Here is a 19,811-nt window from a genome sequence, read left to right on the forward strand (position 1 = left end):
AATCTTGCAATTCACTTTTAATAATTACTCTTTTTAAAGTGACTGAAGTCAGGAAAAGAGCTGTTAAGGAAGAAAAGATATCCATTGAAGTTCCGAAGAGAGAACCTCGTCCCACTAAAGGTATATTGTGCTCTGACTAAATAATAAAATGAAGCATGAAACTACGCAGCTCTTTGCCTGCTAGCTCCTAATTGACTCCCATTCCTTATTGGCTTATTGTTGACTAAAGGTGGGGAATCTAACACTTGAAATCATGAGTAACAAATGTATACTCTGTAGTACCTTGACCAGGAAAGGACAGTGAGAGTCTCCCATAATTAGTGCATGAGACCATCACAAAGGGAATGAAATCAAACCACATTGTCATTCTGATCCCTAAATGGGCTTTAAGTATAATGTTGCCTGTTGTCAATATTATTCTAGAAGTAACTGTAACAGAAGAGAAAGAATGGTCTTACACCCGAGAAGAAGAAACTGTTTCCATGCATCGGGAAGAGGAATATGAAGAATATGAAGAATACGATTATAAAGAAATTGAGGAGTATGAACCAGCAGAAGAATATGACCAACATGAAGATTATGAGGAACGTGAACTTGAACATTATGAAGAGTCTAAAGAGTATATCACAGGTATGAGCAAAACTGCAAACTTGAACCACATTAAGTACATGCAAATTCCATTAGAACAGGATATAATTTTGGGTGTCCAGAGAAATTTGGAAAGAGCTTTGTTTTCCTTTGGCAACTTCAAAATGTTTATTTTCTTGGATAACTTCTAGAAAAATATCTCTATAATAATCTTACTGTTGGATTGGGTTTTGGGAATAACCTATTTACTCATTTTTGCTTTTATGCAAAATAGCAAGTGCCACTACATTTCTTTCTCCAAAAGGTTAGGAATTTATCTTCAAGTGCATGTGATCATTCTAATACATGATCAAAAACTTCTGAGCATCTCTCATTCTGAGGCTTGTTGTGATCAAGTGTGATAGGCTATTGAGAAAATTCTCTAGCCTCAGGGGTCCCATCATCAAACTTGACAAGACTCTTTCAAAGGTAAAGGCAGAGAGGAAGGCTAATAAGCAGTTTTGTTTTATCTCATGAAGATCATATTTTTAGGCATATAATTTCAGTTCCAAATAATTTATTTTACTCAAAAAATTGGAACTTTGAAATGAGTCAGTATTATGTCCCTTAATTTTTGATGTTTCTGAGTCTAACTTTGGGGTCATTCTGTATAGTTTTGAAGATAACATTAAAAGTCAATATTATATAGACAGGAGATTTAACCACCATTTTGTCTACCAGAAGTGGAGTGAGGATTTTAATATGTAAGAGACAGTTAAAATTACCTAATAGAAATAAACAGCAAGGAGGGAAGGGCACTGTAGGCTTGTTTAGGTCTTTTAGACCTTATCCTTCTGGGATCTCTGATTCTCACTCACATCTAGAGGCTATGACTACACCGTAGATGAAAGATAATATTTTAATTATCTGAGTGTATTTAAGAAATAGTATTTTTATTTATGTTCTCACATCTAACATTAAATACCCTGTATGTACTTTTAAAGAACCTGAAAAGCCTATCCCAGTAAAGCCTGTACAAGAAGAACCGGTTCCCACAAAACCAAAGGCCCCACCCACTAAAGGTAGAGTGAGAAAAACTTTATCACTACCAAGACCTGTCTTCCCGTCAGTCATACTATAAAGACCTGTTGTAGTGGCAGTATACAATTCATGTGTGTGTTTGGGGTGTTGTGTTGTATGTCGTATTTCTTGACTTTTTATTCTTACTACTCTTGAGCAATCAGGTTCAGGTTTGTAAATCTGTTAATGTTGATATTTTCAAGTTGTGAAGAAAGCTGTCCCTGAAGAAAAAGTACCAGTGCCCATTCCTAAGAAACTCAAACCTCTACCACCCAAAGGTACTTTTCAGAGTGATAACTCCCCAAACATCTTTGTTACTTGTGTTCTAGAAACGTGTCTTACCATCTTGTCTGCTGCTCTTTGTTTTTACAAAATGAATTGTTGTAGTCCTGATGCTTACATGTCAGTCTTTTTATTTACACTGCATTCATGTGGTTGGTTTTAAATGCTCTTCAATAATTAATATCTTTAAGTGCCTGAAGAATCAAAGAAAGTTGTTGAGGAAAAAGTACGCATTTCAATTACCAAACGCGAAAAAGAGCAGATGACTGAACCAGCTGCTAAAGGTATAATAATTTCCTTCTTAGACCAGGTCTTTTATAATGTCTTTTATAAAATTCAGGCAGCTATGTTTCACTTCATTTCATTGTTGTGTGTCTTTTAAATTAATCATTTGGAAAATATTGGATGTAAAAATCTGTAGATATGGGATAAGAAGTTAATGTTACCTTTAAAATGAAAAATTACTTCAAAATATATTCATAGTCTTTTATACATTGACTGCATCTTGTCACATGGCTACAATATATAGAAAATAGAATGTTTGGATGTCAAGTCAGTGACCATTTGGCACATTCCTGGTTTATCTAAATTGATGTAATGATATGACAATATTTATTCTAAAGCCATTCTGAATATTAAGAAAAAGCTAACTCAGTGTCTAGTAATTTTTCTTCTGCTTTTTACTAAGTATAAAGTAACTTCTCTATAATTTCAGAAAGCATAGTTACCTAGAATTTAGCTTTTCATTTCCAGTAAAGGGTATTTTCTATAGGCAGAGACACCTGAACACTAAACATGATTTCACATTTGGGCTCTGCTCCCTCAAGCTTACTTGAGTACTTCTATATGTTTTTATCCCAATGCGGTTCAAAATTATTTCCATGGAACATGTAAAGTTTCTTATGGATGAAGTATTGCATATCTGTCACATAAGCACTTGAAAATTATTCTATGTGCTTAAAGAACAACAAAGCAAGAGTTGTCTGGGTGGCCTGTTTCTTACATTAAAATGTCCTTATACTTAATATTTCAAGTGCCCATGAAGCCCAAGAGGGTTGTCACAGAAGAAAAAGTGCTTATTCCTAAAAAAGAAGTAGCAGCACCTGTTAAAGGTACTTAATGCCACTCTTTTTAATGTTTTGTGTGTCTTCTTTGATATGAAATTTATGTTTAGTTCTGTGTGTGAAGTTCTTCTGTGTGAAAGGCAAAGCCTGTTCTTCTGTTACAAATGGTTGTGTTCCTAACATGTCTTAATTTTGTTGAGAAATTGGAAAATGTCCAACCTAAAGATAATATCTTTAAAGTGCCAGAAGTACCTAAAAGACCAGAACCAGAAGAGATAGCCTTTGAAGAGGAAGTTGTAACCCGAGTAGAGGAATATCTTAAAGAAGAAGAATATGTCCATGAAGAAGAAGAGTACCTTCATGAAGAAGAAGAGTACCTTTATGAAGAAGAAGAGTACCTTCATGAAGAAGAGGAAGTCATAACTAAAGAAGAAGTGGTACCAGTAATTCCAGTCAAAGGTAGATTACATCTCCTACAAAGGGATACAGAGCAGCATCTTTGGAGTCTGAGTGTCTAATTTGATCAGATTCTGGGATTTATTAGTACAGATGACTAATTCTGCTTATTTTAGAAACAGACACTTTTAGATGCTTAAGTATGATTTCTGTAGTTGTTTTTTACATTCTGTATCTTTTTGCAACCTTTCCAAAATTCTTAATAATATCTTTAAAGTGCCTGAGATACCTAAGAAACCTGTTCCAGAAGAGAAGAAACCTGTTCCTGTTCCCAAAAAGAAGGAAGCCCCACCAGCAAAAGGTACACCATCATTCATATCGTGGCCATAGGAAAGCCTTTACCAGCAGATAAATAGTTAACTATCTTCTGCGTTCAAAACCTTGTGTGTGTTGTCTCTGTTGTTAGAAATGTTAACTCTACTTTGTATGGATGTGTTGTTGCTGGTAGTTAGAGCTTACCAATAAACAATATCTTTAAAGTGCCTGAGATTCCCAAGAAGCCAGAGGAGAAAGTTCCTGTGCCCATTCCTAAGAAAGAGAAGGCTCCCCCAGCTAAAGGTACCTCTCCGTAGTCCATCAAGGGGATAGTGTAGTAACCTACTTACATAGTATAACTTGATGAATCATATCAGTTCTTTCCCCATAATGATATTAACAATATTAATGACAAGGCAAGGACCACCCAACTGGTGATAGGAGCAGTTTACCGTGCAGCCATCTCTGAATTTTGCTATGGTAGCATGCTAGTGCTTAATGCTTGGCTCCTCCTCTTTAATGAAAATTTCTTAGTGTAAAATAGATACTTATCATAACACCAAAATGGACAAAACCACTGTTTACCAGGCATTGTGTGCTGTCTTTGTCACCAACCTATGTTTTACAGTGTTGTTGTTGTTATTGTTTTTAATTTTTATTTTTGTGAATTCCTTTGTTTGTAGCTGTTGTTTTCAATCTTAAAGTGAAATTGTTAGAATATCTACGATGCTTCAATTAAGTCCTGAAATTGCTGGATTCTTATCAGTGTGTGGAAATGTGACACTAACCCTATTTGGTATCTTTCAAGTTCCTGAAGTACCCAAGAAACCTGTGCCAGAGGAGAAAGTGCCTGTACCGGTTCCTAAAAAGGTGGAAGCTCCACCTGCCGAAGGTACATAAACTTGCAATGTTGCAAATCATTTTTATTCTACATTTGCATGTGAGTAAAAATTAATCTTTGGGGATGCAACACTTTAACATTCCTGTATGGGAAAGAAAATATTTATTTTAAGGATAAAATCCTTCTTGAGATACCTTGGTTATAGTTTTACTACCTTATCTTAATCTTTTTGAGGCTATCCTTCGACTCAGAATTTTATGTTGTATAAAATTTGTTTCTAAACCATTTCTTTAAAGTGCCAGAAGTGCCCACGAAGCCTGTGCCTGAGAAGAAGGTGCCAGTTCCTGCTCCTAAGAAAGTAGAGGCTCCGCCTGTGAAAGGTACATCATTTCATCCTTAAAGTGCCTGGAGAAAAAACAAACCTTTTTTAAAAAAATATGTGTATGTATATTCACATATAAATTCCCCCACACTATTACATGTTTTTTAAAACTGTCTTCTTAGAAATATAAAAATCAGGTGTTTCGTGATTCTTTTTCATGCCTATTGTACTCAAATATGTAAAAGAACACGTGATTAAAGACCAATAATATCTTTAAAGTGCCAGAGGTGCCCAAGAAGCTCATTTCAGAAGAAAAGAAACCAACACCTGTTCTGAAAAAAGTAGAGGCTCCACCCCCCAAAGGTACATTCATCTCTAAGAGAACCAGGGCCAAAGGGAAACTAGCTGATACTGCACACCCTCACTAATTCTAATTAACGCTTGATGACATTTACTTTGCTGACATGTGGTGCTCTATGATCACAGATGATTTGCTTTTCCTGTTGTCCCATTGTTATTAATGTTGTGCATACAAGTGATGCTTGATGGTTGAATAAATATCTTTAAAGTGCCAAAGAAACGGGAGCCAGCCCCAGTTCCTGTAACTCTACCTCGGGAAGAGGAAGTTTCATTCGAAGAAGAAATTCCTTCTGAGGAGGAAGTTTTACCCGAGGAAGAGGAAATTCTTCCAGAAGAAGAGGAAGTCCCTCCTGAGGAAGAGGAAGTTCCTCCTGAGGAGGAAGAATTCGTACCTGAGGAAGAAGTTGTACCTGAAGAAGAAGAAGCTCTTCCAGAAATTAAACCCAAGGTGCCAGTACCTGCAAGAGGTATAGCAGCTCTTCTTGGAATCACCAAGACCTCTTTTGTGTTGAATTCTGCCTTTCCATCTTTTCATTCATCTCCAGTTTTATCTCTAATGCTTTACTCTCTATGTTGTCCACCATCTAAATCTTAGAAAACATTCCATTCATCTGTGCTCTTATTAATGTGTCTGTCTTGTGTGTTTGTCTATTGTAAATTATGTGAATGTCTTTTCAAATTTCATGATGTGAAATGTCATCTAGTTGTCTGTGGTCTTATTCCCATTCGTCTTTTTGTTATATACACAGTACTGTGCATGTGATTTTTAATGTCTTAAAATGAATGTTTTTAAGTGCCCGAAGTGCCAAAGAAACCTGTACCAGAGAAGAAAGTCCCAGTTCCCGCTCCTAAACATGTGGAACCTCCACCAGCCAAAGGTACAACTCCCAAAAGGGAATACACAGTCTCATAGCATCACCAGAAAAATTATGGTGGAACTGGGTTGTAGGAGAAATTACATTTATAAAGTCAACAGTCACATTTTCACTTCTAAAAATGTGCAGGAACACTGATATCCATTTTTCATTGGATTCAAAGCAATATTTAGAACAAATATGAAAAGATATGACCCAAAGCTGCCACAAAATTTGTGCCTGATTTCTCTATAATTTTGCTAGACAACATAATTTTCATATAGATATTTTGCAATCAAAAATTATCTACTCTGAAAAATATGGTAAATAAATATTCATAAATTTCATCCTTCAACCATTTATATTAAGTGCCTTTTAACATTAGGATGAAAAGAAAAAAGAAAGATTATATATTTATCAGAATACTGAATAATAACTTATGTCTTCTGATACATACATATAAATGTAGACCAGTAGTTTTTTATTTTGGCCTTGTCTTTTGGATTTGTGCCTTGCTGTTTTAGCCTGAGAAAACTTTTTAACCAATCTGATCCTCAAGTTCCATTTGTATGAAATGAGGATACTAATATCAGTCCTAGTGGACTCAGATATTATTGTGAGGATAAAATATAGTACAGTATGTACAAGTATTCTATCACTGAATAAACAGTATCCAGATTTAACATATTCAATTAGCTCCTGGGACTGGTCAAAATAAATATATGTGTGCCTTCAAGTTCAGTTACACTTTCTGCAAAAGATCATGGTACCACTACTTGAAATAAAAGATCATGGTACCACTACTTGAAATAAGCATAACTCCCCCATCAGACTAAATAGTCATGTAATCAATGAAATGATAAAGCTGATCCTTTATTGGATTTCAAGGGCTCAGAAAAGTTTTATAGATGATGATTTAATAAATTACTAGTGAAATTTAAATTGATGAAGTGACCACATATCAGCTATTAAAATAGGATGCTGTTCCTAGTTATAACATAACATTTGGACTCCCAACTTGTATTACATCCTATCCTGAGTGAGTGTTGCATGTTGGTCTTTCTGTGTGTGGACTTCTTGTGTTCTCTCTTTTTTTGTCCCTCACAATATTCTTATCATGAAATGATGTCTTTAAAGTGCCTGAGGTTAAGAAGAAAGTGCCAGAGAAGAAAGTGATCATTCCTAAGAAAGAGGAGGCTCCCCCTACCACAGGTACTGCTGTTCCCAAGGAAATCAGACACTGTCATTTCTTTCCATCACCTGTACATGTCAAAATGTTCTGTTTCAGTGTTTGCTAACATAACTCGTACTATTGCTGAGTCCTTTGTCTCGGTGTTTGTGAAACTGAAATTATAAAATAAAATAATATCTTTAAAGTGCCTGTGGTGCCTAAGAAACCTGAACCCGAAAAGAAGGTGCCTCCTCCTGGTCTTAAGAAAGCAGTGGCTCCTCCTGCCAAAGGTACATCACCCAAAACAGGGATACGTTTGCTGCGCCAAAGTTGAACTCTGATGCTATCCACATAGGATGTTCCACAGAAATGTTTGCATTGTGTGGTCTGTTCTTTGCATTCATAATTTGTAACTCAGTTGTATCCATGTTTGTACTATGTCAAATTTTCCACTATTCTTTTAACGTATTTTATCTTGATTCTCTATGTATGCTGTTTCTAAAAAACAAAAATAATAAACTCATATATCTTTTAAAAACTAGAAGTAACTAAAAAAAAGTCCCAAGGGTACCATTGTCTCTCCCTAAAAAGTAGAGGCTCCAATGGTAAAAGATAGAATACCTCTTTAATGGACCCTTAGTCTTAAACCACACCTCTTTATTTTTGTCTCTAATTGATTCTGTGATATGTCAATGTTTCATCTTGTGCATGTGTATTCTATTTGTTCTCTTGTGTTTAAAAAAACAGAAAACTTGACTTTTATGTACTCTTCTTTGATTCTTGCATTTTAAGTTCCTAAAACAATTAATATCTTTTAAGTTCCTGAGGTACCTAAGAAAGTGGAAGAAAGACGAATTGTTCCCCCAAAAGAAGAGGAAGTTCCACCAGTCGAAGGTAGATGACTTTCTGAGAAAAGAGCACTTTAAAAGTCATCATTGTCTTGTCATTGTCTAATATTTGAAGGTGAAAAATGCACACTTCACTCCAGAAAACAAGCATATGCAGACTCTAAAAGTAATTATTACTTACCTAATAGAAATGATGCAGGAAAATTAAAACCAATTGAATCTCCTTTCTTAGATACTTAACCTATTTGTTTGTCTGTCTGTTTGTTTGTTTGTTTCATTTTAATAAGACTCTTTGAAGGTAAACTATTTGCTATGGTAAATTTTTCATCAAATTCCTTGGTTAGCAATTGAGGGATAAACTTGTCCAACAGATATTCCAGTTAAGCCTGAGTAACAAGTTCAGAAAAATCTAACTTCTACCCCAAAGTGAATATTTAACTTGAAAAGCCCCCTTCCATTAAAAATAAATAATAATAATTTTAACTAAATTCTCTCTGAGGCCCTTTCCAACTCTAAAATTCTGGGAAGAGCCTCACACATTTTGAAGATCCAGTAGCTTTTTTTCAAGGACTAGTGAGTTTTCACACACTTTAGGAAGGCTGAGCTATGAATTACTTACACTGATCAGGCAACTTCAGTTTTCAGATATATCGTTTTAGTCTACTAGTAACATTCAAAAAAATTCTAAAAATAATTTACAAAATAATAATCTTTTTGAAGTATATGAGGAGCCTGAAGAACCTATACCAGAAGAAGAGATCCCAGAAGAACCACCTAGCATAGAGGAGGTTGAGGAAGTGGTGCCACCTAGAGGTACAGCTGCTTTTATGGGTTGGACATTTAAAAGACACAATGTTCCAAATCTTTCTCAGAATTTGTATTTATCCAATATTTATCAGTACACTTTTTTATATCAATGATAAATTGAAGATTAATTATTACTGGCACCACAAGTTTGTTTCCCTTCCTCCCCCCACTACTCCCATCTACTTTTTCTACTATAGCTGCAATGCAATTAGAGTGAGTGATCACATTTATGTTATTGGCACTTTAACTTTTTTCTGGCCAGCTCCTATTGTAATACTTTCTTATAGTTTTCAATCCTTAACTTTTTTAATATTAAGATGGGGGAAATATTTCTGTGGTGTTTATTTTTTAGAATAATTCTTAGCCTATGATTTCTGAAGGCTATGACAATCTTTTGTATAATTGATGTTATGTTTGCTTATGGGATTTCCAGGTAATATACACCTTTAGAATCATCACTCCATATTTAAAATTAACATTTAGGCTCCTAATTTCTTTTAAACAAAAATCAATGTTTTGGGGGGTTGGTATGTGGGGGTTGTTCTGTTCACAGCATGTCATTTTTCAAAATGTCCAAAAAATATCTTTTAAGTGCCCAAAGTGGTTAAGAAAGCAGTACCTGAAGCACCTACTCCTGTTCCTAAAAAAGTGGAGGCACCACCAGCTAAAGGTATAGCAAATCCCAATAACTAATATCTTTAAATTCCCGTTCATTTTCTTTTTAAAACAGTGTCTTCTTTCACTGTTTCTTAGAGTCATTTAAGTAACAGAGTTACAAAATTGAGTAAGAACTAGTAAAAATAAACCCTTTCTATTTGTTTAACATTTTTCAGGATGTTAATGGATGATTATATATGTATGAATTATTATTCTAGACGTTTCTTATTTTAAATAGCTGAGCATTTTAATGTTAATAGTATAGCTCTCTATACATAGCAATGAATCCCTCTTCCCCACATTCCATTCATAGATTTTATTCCATTACACAACAAAGGTTTTCTCATGTAATTATTATAATATGTCTGTTATAAGGTCTTATAGGGGAAATATCTTCTAATGCTTATATAATAACTATTTCTATAAGCCATATGTCCCTTCAAGTAATATTTGGCCTAAGCACTCAAGGTTATTACAAAATGTCCATTTTCATTGCTTCCTAATTAAGTTGATGCTTTAGTAGTGCCCTTAATAGATAAGATTATTCTGTCCCCATCACAGTAGACCTTCTCAGCAGATATAATAATGCCCAATAGAATATGACACCTATCTTTTAAAAAGTCTTCATCAAATTAAAAATAGTAGCAGTGAGCCCAATATCAATATTGATAATTTTTGCTATTAAAAAAATAGAACCAGCACAGTTTTTTGGGGGACATAACTTCTTCTAAAGGTATGATTAGCACAAATGAGTGATCTGGAAAAATATCGTTATTTTCTTGTCACAATGTTATCTAATAGAACAGAGGGACTTCTTAGACTTCGATTATTGTTGGTGTCGTTTCTTATGTTTTTATTTCATGTTTATTATTGAGTATTGTCAGCTAACTGAAACATCTAATATCTTTAAAGTGCCAAAGAAGGTTCCTGAGGAAAAAGTACCTGTTCCTGTTCAGAAAAAAGAAGCACCTCCAGCCAAAGGTATATCTTCTCTTTTAAACCTGAACTTCCTTTTCATCTTTTTTCATTAAGACTTGTTTTATGTCTCTGTGTCTTGGTTGTTTTTGATGTCTTTGTCTATGAAAACTTGCTCTTAATAGTCCTAAATGTTAAAACCATATCTTTAAAGTGCCTGAAGTACAAAAGAAAGTTCCAGAAAAGAAAATCCCAGAAAAGAAAGTCCTTGTGCCTAAAAAAGAAGCTGTTCCCCCAGCTAAAGGTATTTTGGAGGAAATCTTTGATTTTCACATATTGTTGCATGAAAACCTTTTTTCCTGTTGTTTTTATTTTATATTTTGAATTTAAATCTTCATTTCTTCTGTGTTTTTTTAAAAAATCTCTTAAAAAAGATGCTCTTTCAGGGAGAACTGTCCTTGAAGAAAAAATATCAGTTGCCTTCCATATGGAGGAAGTAGTAAGAGAAAGAACAGAACTAGAAGTAGTGGAAGCACAAGTGGAAGAAGCTCTTGAAGAAGAAGAGTTTCATGAAGTTGAAGAATATTTTGAAGAAGAAGAGTTCCATGAAGTAGAAGAATTTATCAAAGTAGAAAAACAGAGAATTGAAGAAGTACACAAAGTTGAAGAAATTCATAGGGTGATAGGATTTTTAGAAGCTGAAGAAGTGGAAGTATATGAAAAACCCAAAGCTCCACCCAAAGGTAGAGGGGAATTCTGTAGATATTGCAAATTGTCATATCTTGTTCTAACTAACTGTGTGTTTTAAGCACCTTTCATGTTCAGTTTGGAACACCAGAAACCCATTTATTTTCCTAGTTAAAATCATTACATACTTTACACTTGTATCAAACACTTAAACTATTTGATACAAAGATTGATATAGAGATTAACCACAATATAATTTTAGCAAACAAGATAACATTTGATATCTACTTAGCTAAGGAGGTCATTATATGAATTTCTAGATTCTTTTTTAAATCCAACTAAGAATGTTGCAGAAATCGAAATAATAGACCAGTGTCATTGCTGAGTGAAAAAGACGCTCCTCAGTTCACTGGGGAATTTACATGTTCACGCCAAACAATCATTGTGTTGTTAACATTTCAGTCAATTGTTCATAAGCTGATAAATTCCTTATCAAAAGCTTCCACCACTTGTCATTAGAAAAATAACGTTAAGAAGTAAGTGAATGTTGGTAACAGCACCAGAATTCTAGTATATTCTGAAGATAACCCACAATACAAATAATTCTTTGCAATAGCACTCCAGATGTTGCACAAATTAATAATATGTTTGTGATACGAAGGAATGTGTGTGTATGTGTGTGCTTAGTATACATAGTAAATATACAATATAGGTGAAATTTAGTAAAACCAAGTCTTTTTTTGAAGTGGGTGTGGTATAAATTTAAATATATAAATAAAGCATTTTATCAGCCCTCATTGTACTAACTTTAATAGTAATGTTTCATAATACTTGAAGAGTTCATTCTAAAGCAAAACACTAATATCTTTGAAGGGCCTGAGATATCCGAGAAAGTCATCCCTCCAAAAAAACCACCCACTAGAGTTGTTCCTCGAAAAGAGCCACCAGCTAAAGGTATTTAATTGGCAAAAAATTACTTACCTAATTGTACGTACAGAAGCACGGTGGTTGTTTTACAAGTTTGCATTCTACTTGATGTTTTTCTTCTGTGTTTTGTGTTTTGGTAATTTTTAAAGCAAACTAATATCTTTGGAGTGGCTGAGGGTCCAAAGGAAAGTCTACCAAAAAAGAAAGTCACTGTTGTTATACCTAAAATACCCACAGCAAATGTCTCTTAACCAAATAGTGAACTCACATTTCCTTCTTTGGTACTAGTTCATTATATATTCACTAATGTGCTTATAGAAAAATCCATGTTTTCCTATTATTAATTTTAATAACCTAGTAAATATAACTACATAGTAACTATGTTTTTAATATTTCTGCTTTGTTCATTTTTATAAACCTCTTGAATTTCACGATAGAAATGAAAAAAATCTAATACATAATATATACTTATATCTTTAAAATCAGTGAAGCATTTAAGAAAGTCATCACTGAAAAGAAAGTACCAATCATTCCACCAAGACAAGTAGCAATAGCACCAACTGACGCTGTCTTGTTACTTTTTATTGTTAAATTCTAACATAAAAAATTCCCCTGGATGTGTTGTATTTCTTATCGAAATTCAACTCTCATCAAATACTGTAATGTATTTGATAAAGTGATATCTGTACTTGATATTGTTATGTTCTCTGTTGTTGACATTTCTCTTATGTTCTGTTTGTTGAAAATCTTTATGAATTTTTAAAAGTAAAAAAATATTACTACTATCTTTAAAGTACCTGAAACACCCAAGAAAATTGTGGTAGAAGAAAAAGTACATGTTCCTGAAGAACCAAAATTTCCACCAGCTAAAGGTACTGCCTTTGCTGATTGACCTCTAATATAAAACCCTCTTTTATTTACTTACTATGGAGAAGAGAGAGATCATTCTCCCCTTAATGCCACAATATAACTGATTGATGTATACTTCAATTTGTGTTCTATAACATAATCTTCCTGTATGCGTATAAGTTTATTGTTTGGGCTGATCCTCTTCTTAAGCAATAATTAAGCAATATGACCCCTCAACTTCTTTTTCAAAAATAATTTATTTTTGAAGCTATTGTCAAGTAGCTCTGAAAACAAATAAACTTGTTTCAAATTACAATAGACAATGATGCTATCCCCAAAGGGCAGAGTGTTTCTAAACTGACATATCAAGAAGTCAGTCACAAGGCAATCTAAAGAGATACATTGACTATGTTTAGTTGACTTATTTTGGAATTTTTGACATTCTTCTTGTTAGATGCCCCTTGTTTGTCTTGATATTTTATATTCAATGATGAAATTCTTAAAAATAAAACAATCAAATATCTTTAAAGCACCTGAAGTACCCAAGAAAATTGTTCCAGCAGAAAAGGTTCATGAAGCTGTTCCTAAGAAGCCTGAAGTTCCACCAGCTAAAGGTACACACTGATGCTAATCACGAGATGAAGGAACTCTTTATTTAGTTATTCATGGTTTAAAGTGAATGTGTGTGAGGTTAAATCTGTGTAGTTTGTTTCTTTATATTCTTAATATCTTACATTGTCCTACATAACAATTAATATACTAATATCTTTTAAAGTTCCTGAGGTGCCTAAGAAAAGTATTCAAGAAGAAACATCACCTATAGTTCTTTCTGAAGACACAACGATGTACAGTGAGTGTAGAAAACTTGGTAGTTCCCTTTTGTTTCATTTGTGTTTGTATTCATAGCTTTTAAAAGTAAATACACTAATAATCTTGTAAAAACCTTCACTCACCAAAATATTTAGCTAAGAGTAAATAATTTGAATGCTATTAGCCTCAAAGTTATTTCTTCACCAATCTAAAAAATAGTCTTAACCTTATAACATTGCTGGAGTTTAGAAAAGTCATTTGTCTTGTTGAATTTGTTGTCCTGTCTTATTAATCTGTTATGTGTATAAATGTCTTTTGCTTTGAAGCAATTTATTTTCTCAGACTATGAAATAACTAACTTCATAATAATATTTTAATTGGATTTTATAGACTCAAAATGCTCAACCATTATTGTTTTTTACTCTTCAACACAATCTCTGCAAACATTTTGGCAATGCTGCAAATGACCATAGATTTACACAGCAATTAGAACCCCAAAAGAATTATGAAGCCATTTTTTTTAATTGGCTCTCATGTAAAATTTTAATTAAATAATTTGAGAAGTAAAATTAAATAATAAATATTATTTTTATTATTTAAATAATAAAATACTCTGAATAGAATACTTTCAATAATCTGAGTAGTGAAAATGCCAATAGTCTAGATATTCTTACATTTATTTTCATCTAAAAAATTCCCTGTTTAAAGCCAATTTTTGTCACTGTAATTCTAGGCTGGGATAAAAATATATGTGACTTCCTCCTTTTGTGTGTGTGTGTGTGTGTGTGTGTGTGTGTGTGTGTGTGTGTGTGAATGTGTTTAAATATGTTTTTATTGATTTCAGAGAGGAATGGAGAGGGTGAGAGAGATAGAAACATCCATGATGAGAGAGAATCATTGATTGGCTGCCTCCTGCACACCCCCTACTGGGGATTTAACCCACAACCCAGGCATGTGCCCTTGACCAGAATCGAACTCGAGACCTTTCAGTCTGAGGCTGATGTTCTATCCACTGAGCCAAACTCCGTCAGGCGTCCTCAAACTATGGCCAGCGGGCCACATGCAGCCCTCCAAGGACATTTATCTGGCCTTCCGGGTGCCGCTGTCTGTCCTGCTTAGCAGCCAACTCATCCCGGGCCCGCAGTGCGCATAGGAATTTGTTCATAGTGTTTTTTTTAAACTATAGTCTGGCCCTCCAATGGTCTGAGGGACAGTGAACTGGCCCCCTGTTTAAAAAGTTTGAGGACCCCTGAGCCTGACTCCCTTCTTTGAATACCCTCTCTATACTTGAGTTTGGTTATTGTCATCATCCAGTCTTCCTTTCTAAAAGCTGGAGGAATCTTTTTTTTTTCTTTCATTTGCCTTATTTTCCAAATATTTAGTTATTTTTTTATTTCCTGATTTCAATCCCTAAATGATTTTAACATTAATATTAAACAATAAAACAAAAAATTAGATGCGGTTTTAAAATATAGATAACTAGGTTTCGGAGAAGAAAAAGGCTTATCTGAATTTCCAGTAGGTCAAATATTGAAGAATTCTTGATGTAAAACTCAACATTGACCCTGTTCTTTTTTAACAAACCCATAAAAAATAAGAGCAATAGAAAATTTGTCCAGTAAATGTCTGCAGAAAAAGTATAATTATATAGTCCCTTTCCAGTGAATTCCTCAATTTTATCATCATGTTAATAAAGAAATGCTGAGTCATATCATCAAACTGGGAAGGAGACTTTTTCCTAGCCAATGTGTTATTGTCACTAATATTTGTCTATGTACAATTGGTAATTTGAGTGATGACTATGTATTATGTTTTTATTAATACTGTTCTTCATCCACTTTGAAATGAAGTTAATTGTATACATACTAATATCTTTAAAGTGTATGAAGTATTCGAAGAATCAACCACAGAAGAAAAAGTGTTTATGAGTCATCCTCAAAAGACAAAACCCAAACTAGCAAAAGGTATAGAACACGGATGACACAGTCTGAAGAACATTTACTTGTGGCTCTTTTTAAATGCTCAATATTTACTTCACCATTTATGACTCTACTCATATCTTTTAAGTGCCTGAACCACCCAAGAAAGTTGTTCCAGAGGATAAAATATATGTGACTATTCCTAAAAAGAGAGAAACACCAGCAACTAAAGGTATATTTAAACAACACCAAACTGCGATGAATATCTTTGACTTCAAGACACAAAAGTTGCATGTTATATAATTCACTGCTTTTCTGAGTTCTTAGTATAAATCTACTAACATCTTTGAAGAATTTGATACCAGAAAAGTTTTTCCAGAGGTAAAGTTTCCTGAAGCTGTTCCCAATATTTCAGAGCATCCTCCTACTGAAGGCATAATTCTTAGTTATGAAAATCTAAATAAGAAAATTCTCTTTGGTCTTTAAAATGAGTTTACTGTTGTGTGTAGATTCTCACAACCTCTAATACTAAAATACTAATATCTTTAGAGCACCTAATGTACCCAAGACAAGGAACTATGACATGCCCCACCAAAAAAGTCCCACTCATACAATGTACAGAGAAAAATTGTTACAGAACAAAAATTAAAATCTGAATTTAAAGTTAGAATCTCTGCTAATATACCTAACTTCCTTAGTATGCCATATCTTCATGTCTTTGCCTTTTTTCAACTAAAACCTGCTAATATCTTTAAAGAGATGGAAGTCTCTGAGGAAGGTACTCCAGAGGAGCCAGCTTCTGCTGTTAGAAGAAGAAAGATAACATCACCAAAAGGTACAAGCCAGAAGAAAGTGGACTTTCTTATCTCGTGATTATAGTTGTAGTTAACACATGTAAAAATACTAATATCTTGAAAGCCCCAGATGCTACCAAGAAAGTCATTTCGGAGAAGTGGCTCCCCCAAAGCAAAAGTTTGATTGGGTATATACATATTCCCATGGGTGGTTTAAGAGAAAACAGAGGGGAAAATTTTTTTTGACTTATATATATGGGAGATGATTGGGCTACAAAGTTTATCTATGAGGCCTCCAGGGAAAATATACATATAATGTGCAGGTGTAAGCTGGATAGATTCTTCAATAGAAAATAACTGTTACTGTGTCCATAAAAAATTAAAATAAGAATAGCTGGAAAAAAAAAACGATAGGAGACTACTTATAACATTTATATCCTCCCAAATTAGATTGAATTGGCTCATTATTCTATAATGTAGAAATCAGTGTTATCAAATGACAGAGGTGTTTGGTTATAGACTATAAGTCCATAATTCAACTCTCCATAGGGTTTAAATCCCAGAATGTAATATAACTGCCTATTGTAATTATTTTTCTATTAAAATAAGCTTACTACCAAAAATAAGCATATATATTTGAAATAACTTATTTCCCATAAGACTTAAATATTATAGAAATATTTTCAGAAAACCATTACTTAGAGAAAAAATATCAAATTTAATATGAAACTGTTCTATTTCATCTCTAGCTGAGTCTTCTACAACCAAAGCAATTAAAACAAAACCAGTTAAATTTGGAATTCTGCCCTGAATACTTAGCCCCTCTCATTGTCTTTTATTTTTAAAGAGTCCTACATTTTTCCATTTTGAATATTTTTAGGTAAATTAAAAGTTGAGAAAATTTTTAACATCCAGAATAATAATTTCTGTAATTTAAAAACTAGAAATTTTGACATTGTTTTTTCAGTCTAGAATCTTTGGGTTGTTCTCTTCTCTGCTATACATGAAAAACAAGCACTTTTTTTTAAAGTGCTTAAGGTGAGGGTACAAAATGAAGCTAAACCAGGTAAGAAAGGAGCTGTTTTGCTCTCCTCAAACTAATAGCTAAAGAAAAGTACATTGTTAATTATTTTTTAAAAATAAAACTTTTCTCTTGAAGCTTATTTTCTATGATCTAATTTTCTACACACCTACCATTTCAAGAAATAAAATTAGTAATTTTTAATATATCTTTATTGATTGCAGAGAGGAAGGGAGAGGGAGAAACATCAATAATGAGAGACAATCATTGGTCAGCTGCCTCCTACACACCCCCACATTGGGGATTGAGCCCGCAACACAGGCATGTGCCCTGACCAGGAGTCGAACCATGACCTCCTGGTTCATAGGTCAACACTCAACCACTGAGCCACACCAGCTGAGCAAAATTACTAATATTGATAGTGCCTGAGGTGACCAAGAAAACAGCTCCTAATAATCAAATATTCATACTATTAACAAAATAATCAGATTTGAAGAGCAGGGAGGTCTCCCAGTCTGAGGTATTTCTGTAGGTGGAGTTATGATTAAAATCCTTCATTGCTCTTCATCACTCTGAAGTACAGTGAATTAATATCTTTAAAGTGCCTGAATCACCTCAAGAAGTTGTCCCTGTCCAGAAAACACCCATGACTGAAGTTGAAATTAAAACACCTTCTACTAAAGGTATCATTCATTCTATCATTCCTTCCTTCATTTATTCAATGAATGCCTATTATGTACATGGTGCTAGTGAGTTGGGGAGTAATAAGCAAAGACAAATAATACCGATTCCTTTCCTTAATGCATTATACCTCATTCAGTTCTTGAAGGAAGTGCCCTTGTAGCCATAAAAATATCTTTTATCCAGTTAATGTGACTCATGTCTCCACTGATCCTTAATATCTAAGTCTGATACTAATATCTTTAAAGCACCAGAAGCTATGAAAGAAGTTGCTCCTGATATGCAAGTATCTGAGGATATTCTTGAAGAGCCAGAACCTGGGCCTGTGGAAGGTATATGTCATGTCTACACAGATACTGAAGAAGAGATGATATGCCCTCTGCTCTTAAAATTATGTTTTCTAATATTCTCCATAACCCCTAAACATACTAACTTCTTTAAAGCAGCCTCTCAAAAGAAAATGTGTGGCCATATTTATCAAAACAGAAAACCCTCCAATTAAACGTACTCATTCAACAAATACTTAATAAGGAAGGTCTGCAGTGACATAGAAATTCTGCTGGGTGCTGGAGAAGGGTGAATCCTCTTCTCAAGGATCCTACCACCCCATTAGATTTAGTTGGTTCATGGGGCAAGCAGAGAATGGAGAGGGAGAGAAGAGACTTCCAGAAAACTGTATTTGCTAACTCATTGTGGTTACTGCTTTTAGTAATCATTCTAACTCTTAAACCTGAACTACTAATATCTTTAAAGTGACTGAAGCTCCTCAAGAAGTGGTTCCTGTGAAGAGAGTTCCTTTCAAAAAAAGAGAGCCTACATCAGTGAGAGGTACAAGTTACCATGCCTTCAAGCTGTAGAAGAAATAGCTCTTGTAGTCTTGAAATGCTTGTACCTCCTGATCTTCATAACACTAAATGTTACAATACTAATTTCCTCAAGCGCCCGAAGCACCTCACGAAATTCTCCCTGAGAAGAAAACATCTGTGGTTCCTCATAAAAAGCCTAAAGGCCCTCCTGATGAAGGTACATGTTGCTGGAATCTTAGAGATTTGGAAAAATCTCTTTTCCTGTATAAATGTTTCCGGTTTGTACTGGTTCCTGTAACTCCTAAGTGTGAAAATATTGATATCTTTAAAGTGCCTGAGGCTCCCAAAGAAGTCCCAGAAAGGAAAGTGCATCGTCCCCCAAAGCCTGAAGTTGTACTTGTGGAAGGTACATTCCTGACCTCCCTTCACGATGGGGTAGGGAGGGCAATGGAAAGAACCACCTTGCTAGCCTGGGAAGTTCTGTTGATGTGTCAATGTGATTGCTGTCTGTGTTGATCCATGTAACTCAAATGTAAATTTACTAATATCTTCAAAGTGCTTGAAGCTCCCAAAGAGGTTGTCCCTGAAAAGAAAGTGCCTTTGGTGCCTCCTAAAAAGCCAGAAATCCCACCTGTTACAGGTATTTGTCCTGGATTCAGGTTTAAGAATATTCAGAAAAGATCATTCCTAAAAATATTTTGTTCCGGTGACCTCATAACTCCTGACTGTAATGTTACTAATATCTTTTAAGTGCCTGAGGCTCCCAAAGAAGTTGTCCCTGAAAAGAAAGCACAGGTGATGCCTCCTAAAAAGCCAGACGTCCTTCCTCTTAAAGGTA

General features: G+C 34.3%; 2 protein-coding genes across 2 annotated transcripts in view; both read left to right on the forward strand.

Annotated features, from left to right (window-relative positions):
• Positions 1 to 19,811, forward strand: part of TTN (titin) — a 282,010-nt gene that overhangs the window by 127,839 nt on the left and 134,360 nt on the right. The window contains exons 130-150 of the mRNA XM_080669120.1: positions 40 to 120; positions 424 to 630; positions 1,572 to 1,649; positions 1,851 to 1,925; positions 2,121 to 2,213; positions 2,964 to 3,041; positions 3,234 to 3,452; positions 3,667 to 3,750; positions 3,930 to 4,007; positions 4,513 to 4,596; positions 4,842 to 4,925; positions 6,022 to 6,105; positions 7,219 to 7,293; positions 7,459 to 7,542; positions 8,072 to 8,146; positions 8,821 to 8,913; positions 9,500 to 9,577; positions 10,477 to 10,545; positions 10,694 to 10,783; positions 10,914 to 11,222; positions 12,040 to 12,120. Of these exons, the coding sequence (XP_080525246.1) occupies positions 40 to 120; positions 424 to 630; positions 1,572 to 1,649; positions 1,851 to 1,925; positions 2,121 to 2,213; positions 2,964 to 3,041; positions 3,234 to 3,452; positions 3,667 to 3,750; positions 3,930 to 4,007; positions 4,513 to 4,596; positions 4,842 to 4,925; positions 6,022 to 6,105; positions 7,219 to 7,293; positions 7,459 to 7,542; positions 8,072 to 8,146; positions 8,821 to 8,913; positions 9,500 to 9,577; positions 10,477 to 10,545; positions 10,694 to 10,783; positions 10,914 to 11,222; positions 12,040 to 12,120 (2,199 nt within the window). The remainder of the gene's footprint in view (positions 1 to 39; positions 121 to 423; positions 631 to 1,571; positions 1,650 to 1,850; positions 1,926 to 2,120; positions 2,214 to 2,963; positions 3,042 to 3,233; positions 3,453 to 3,666; positions 3,751 to 3,929; positions 4,008 to 4,512; positions 4,597 to 4,841; positions 4,926 to 6,021; positions 6,106 to 7,218; positions 7,294 to 7,458; positions 7,543 to 8,071; positions 8,147 to 8,820; positions 8,914 to 9,499; positions 9,578 to 10,476; positions 10,546 to 10,693; positions 10,784 to 10,913; positions 11,223 to 12,039; positions 12,121 to 19,811) is intronic.
• On the forward strand, positions 4,983 to 5,822 carry LOC308249519 (uncharacterized protein; the record flags this gene model as incomplete). Its single annotated transcript, XM_080671109.1, has 3 exons — positions 4,983 to 4,986; positions 5,147 to 5,230; positions 5,437 to 5,822. The coding sequence occupies 3 exons, from the start codon at positions 4,983 to 4,985 to the stop codon at positions 5,820 to 5,822; spliced, it is 474 nt and encodes a 157-aa protein (XP_080527235.1).

Source organism: Plecotus auritus (genome assembly GCF_963455305.1).
Source record: "Plecotus auritus genome assembly, chromosome: 5".
In the NCBI taxonomy this organism is placed as follows: Eukaryota; Metazoa; Chordata; class Mammalia; order Chiroptera; family Vespertilionidae; genus Plecotus; species Plecotus auritus.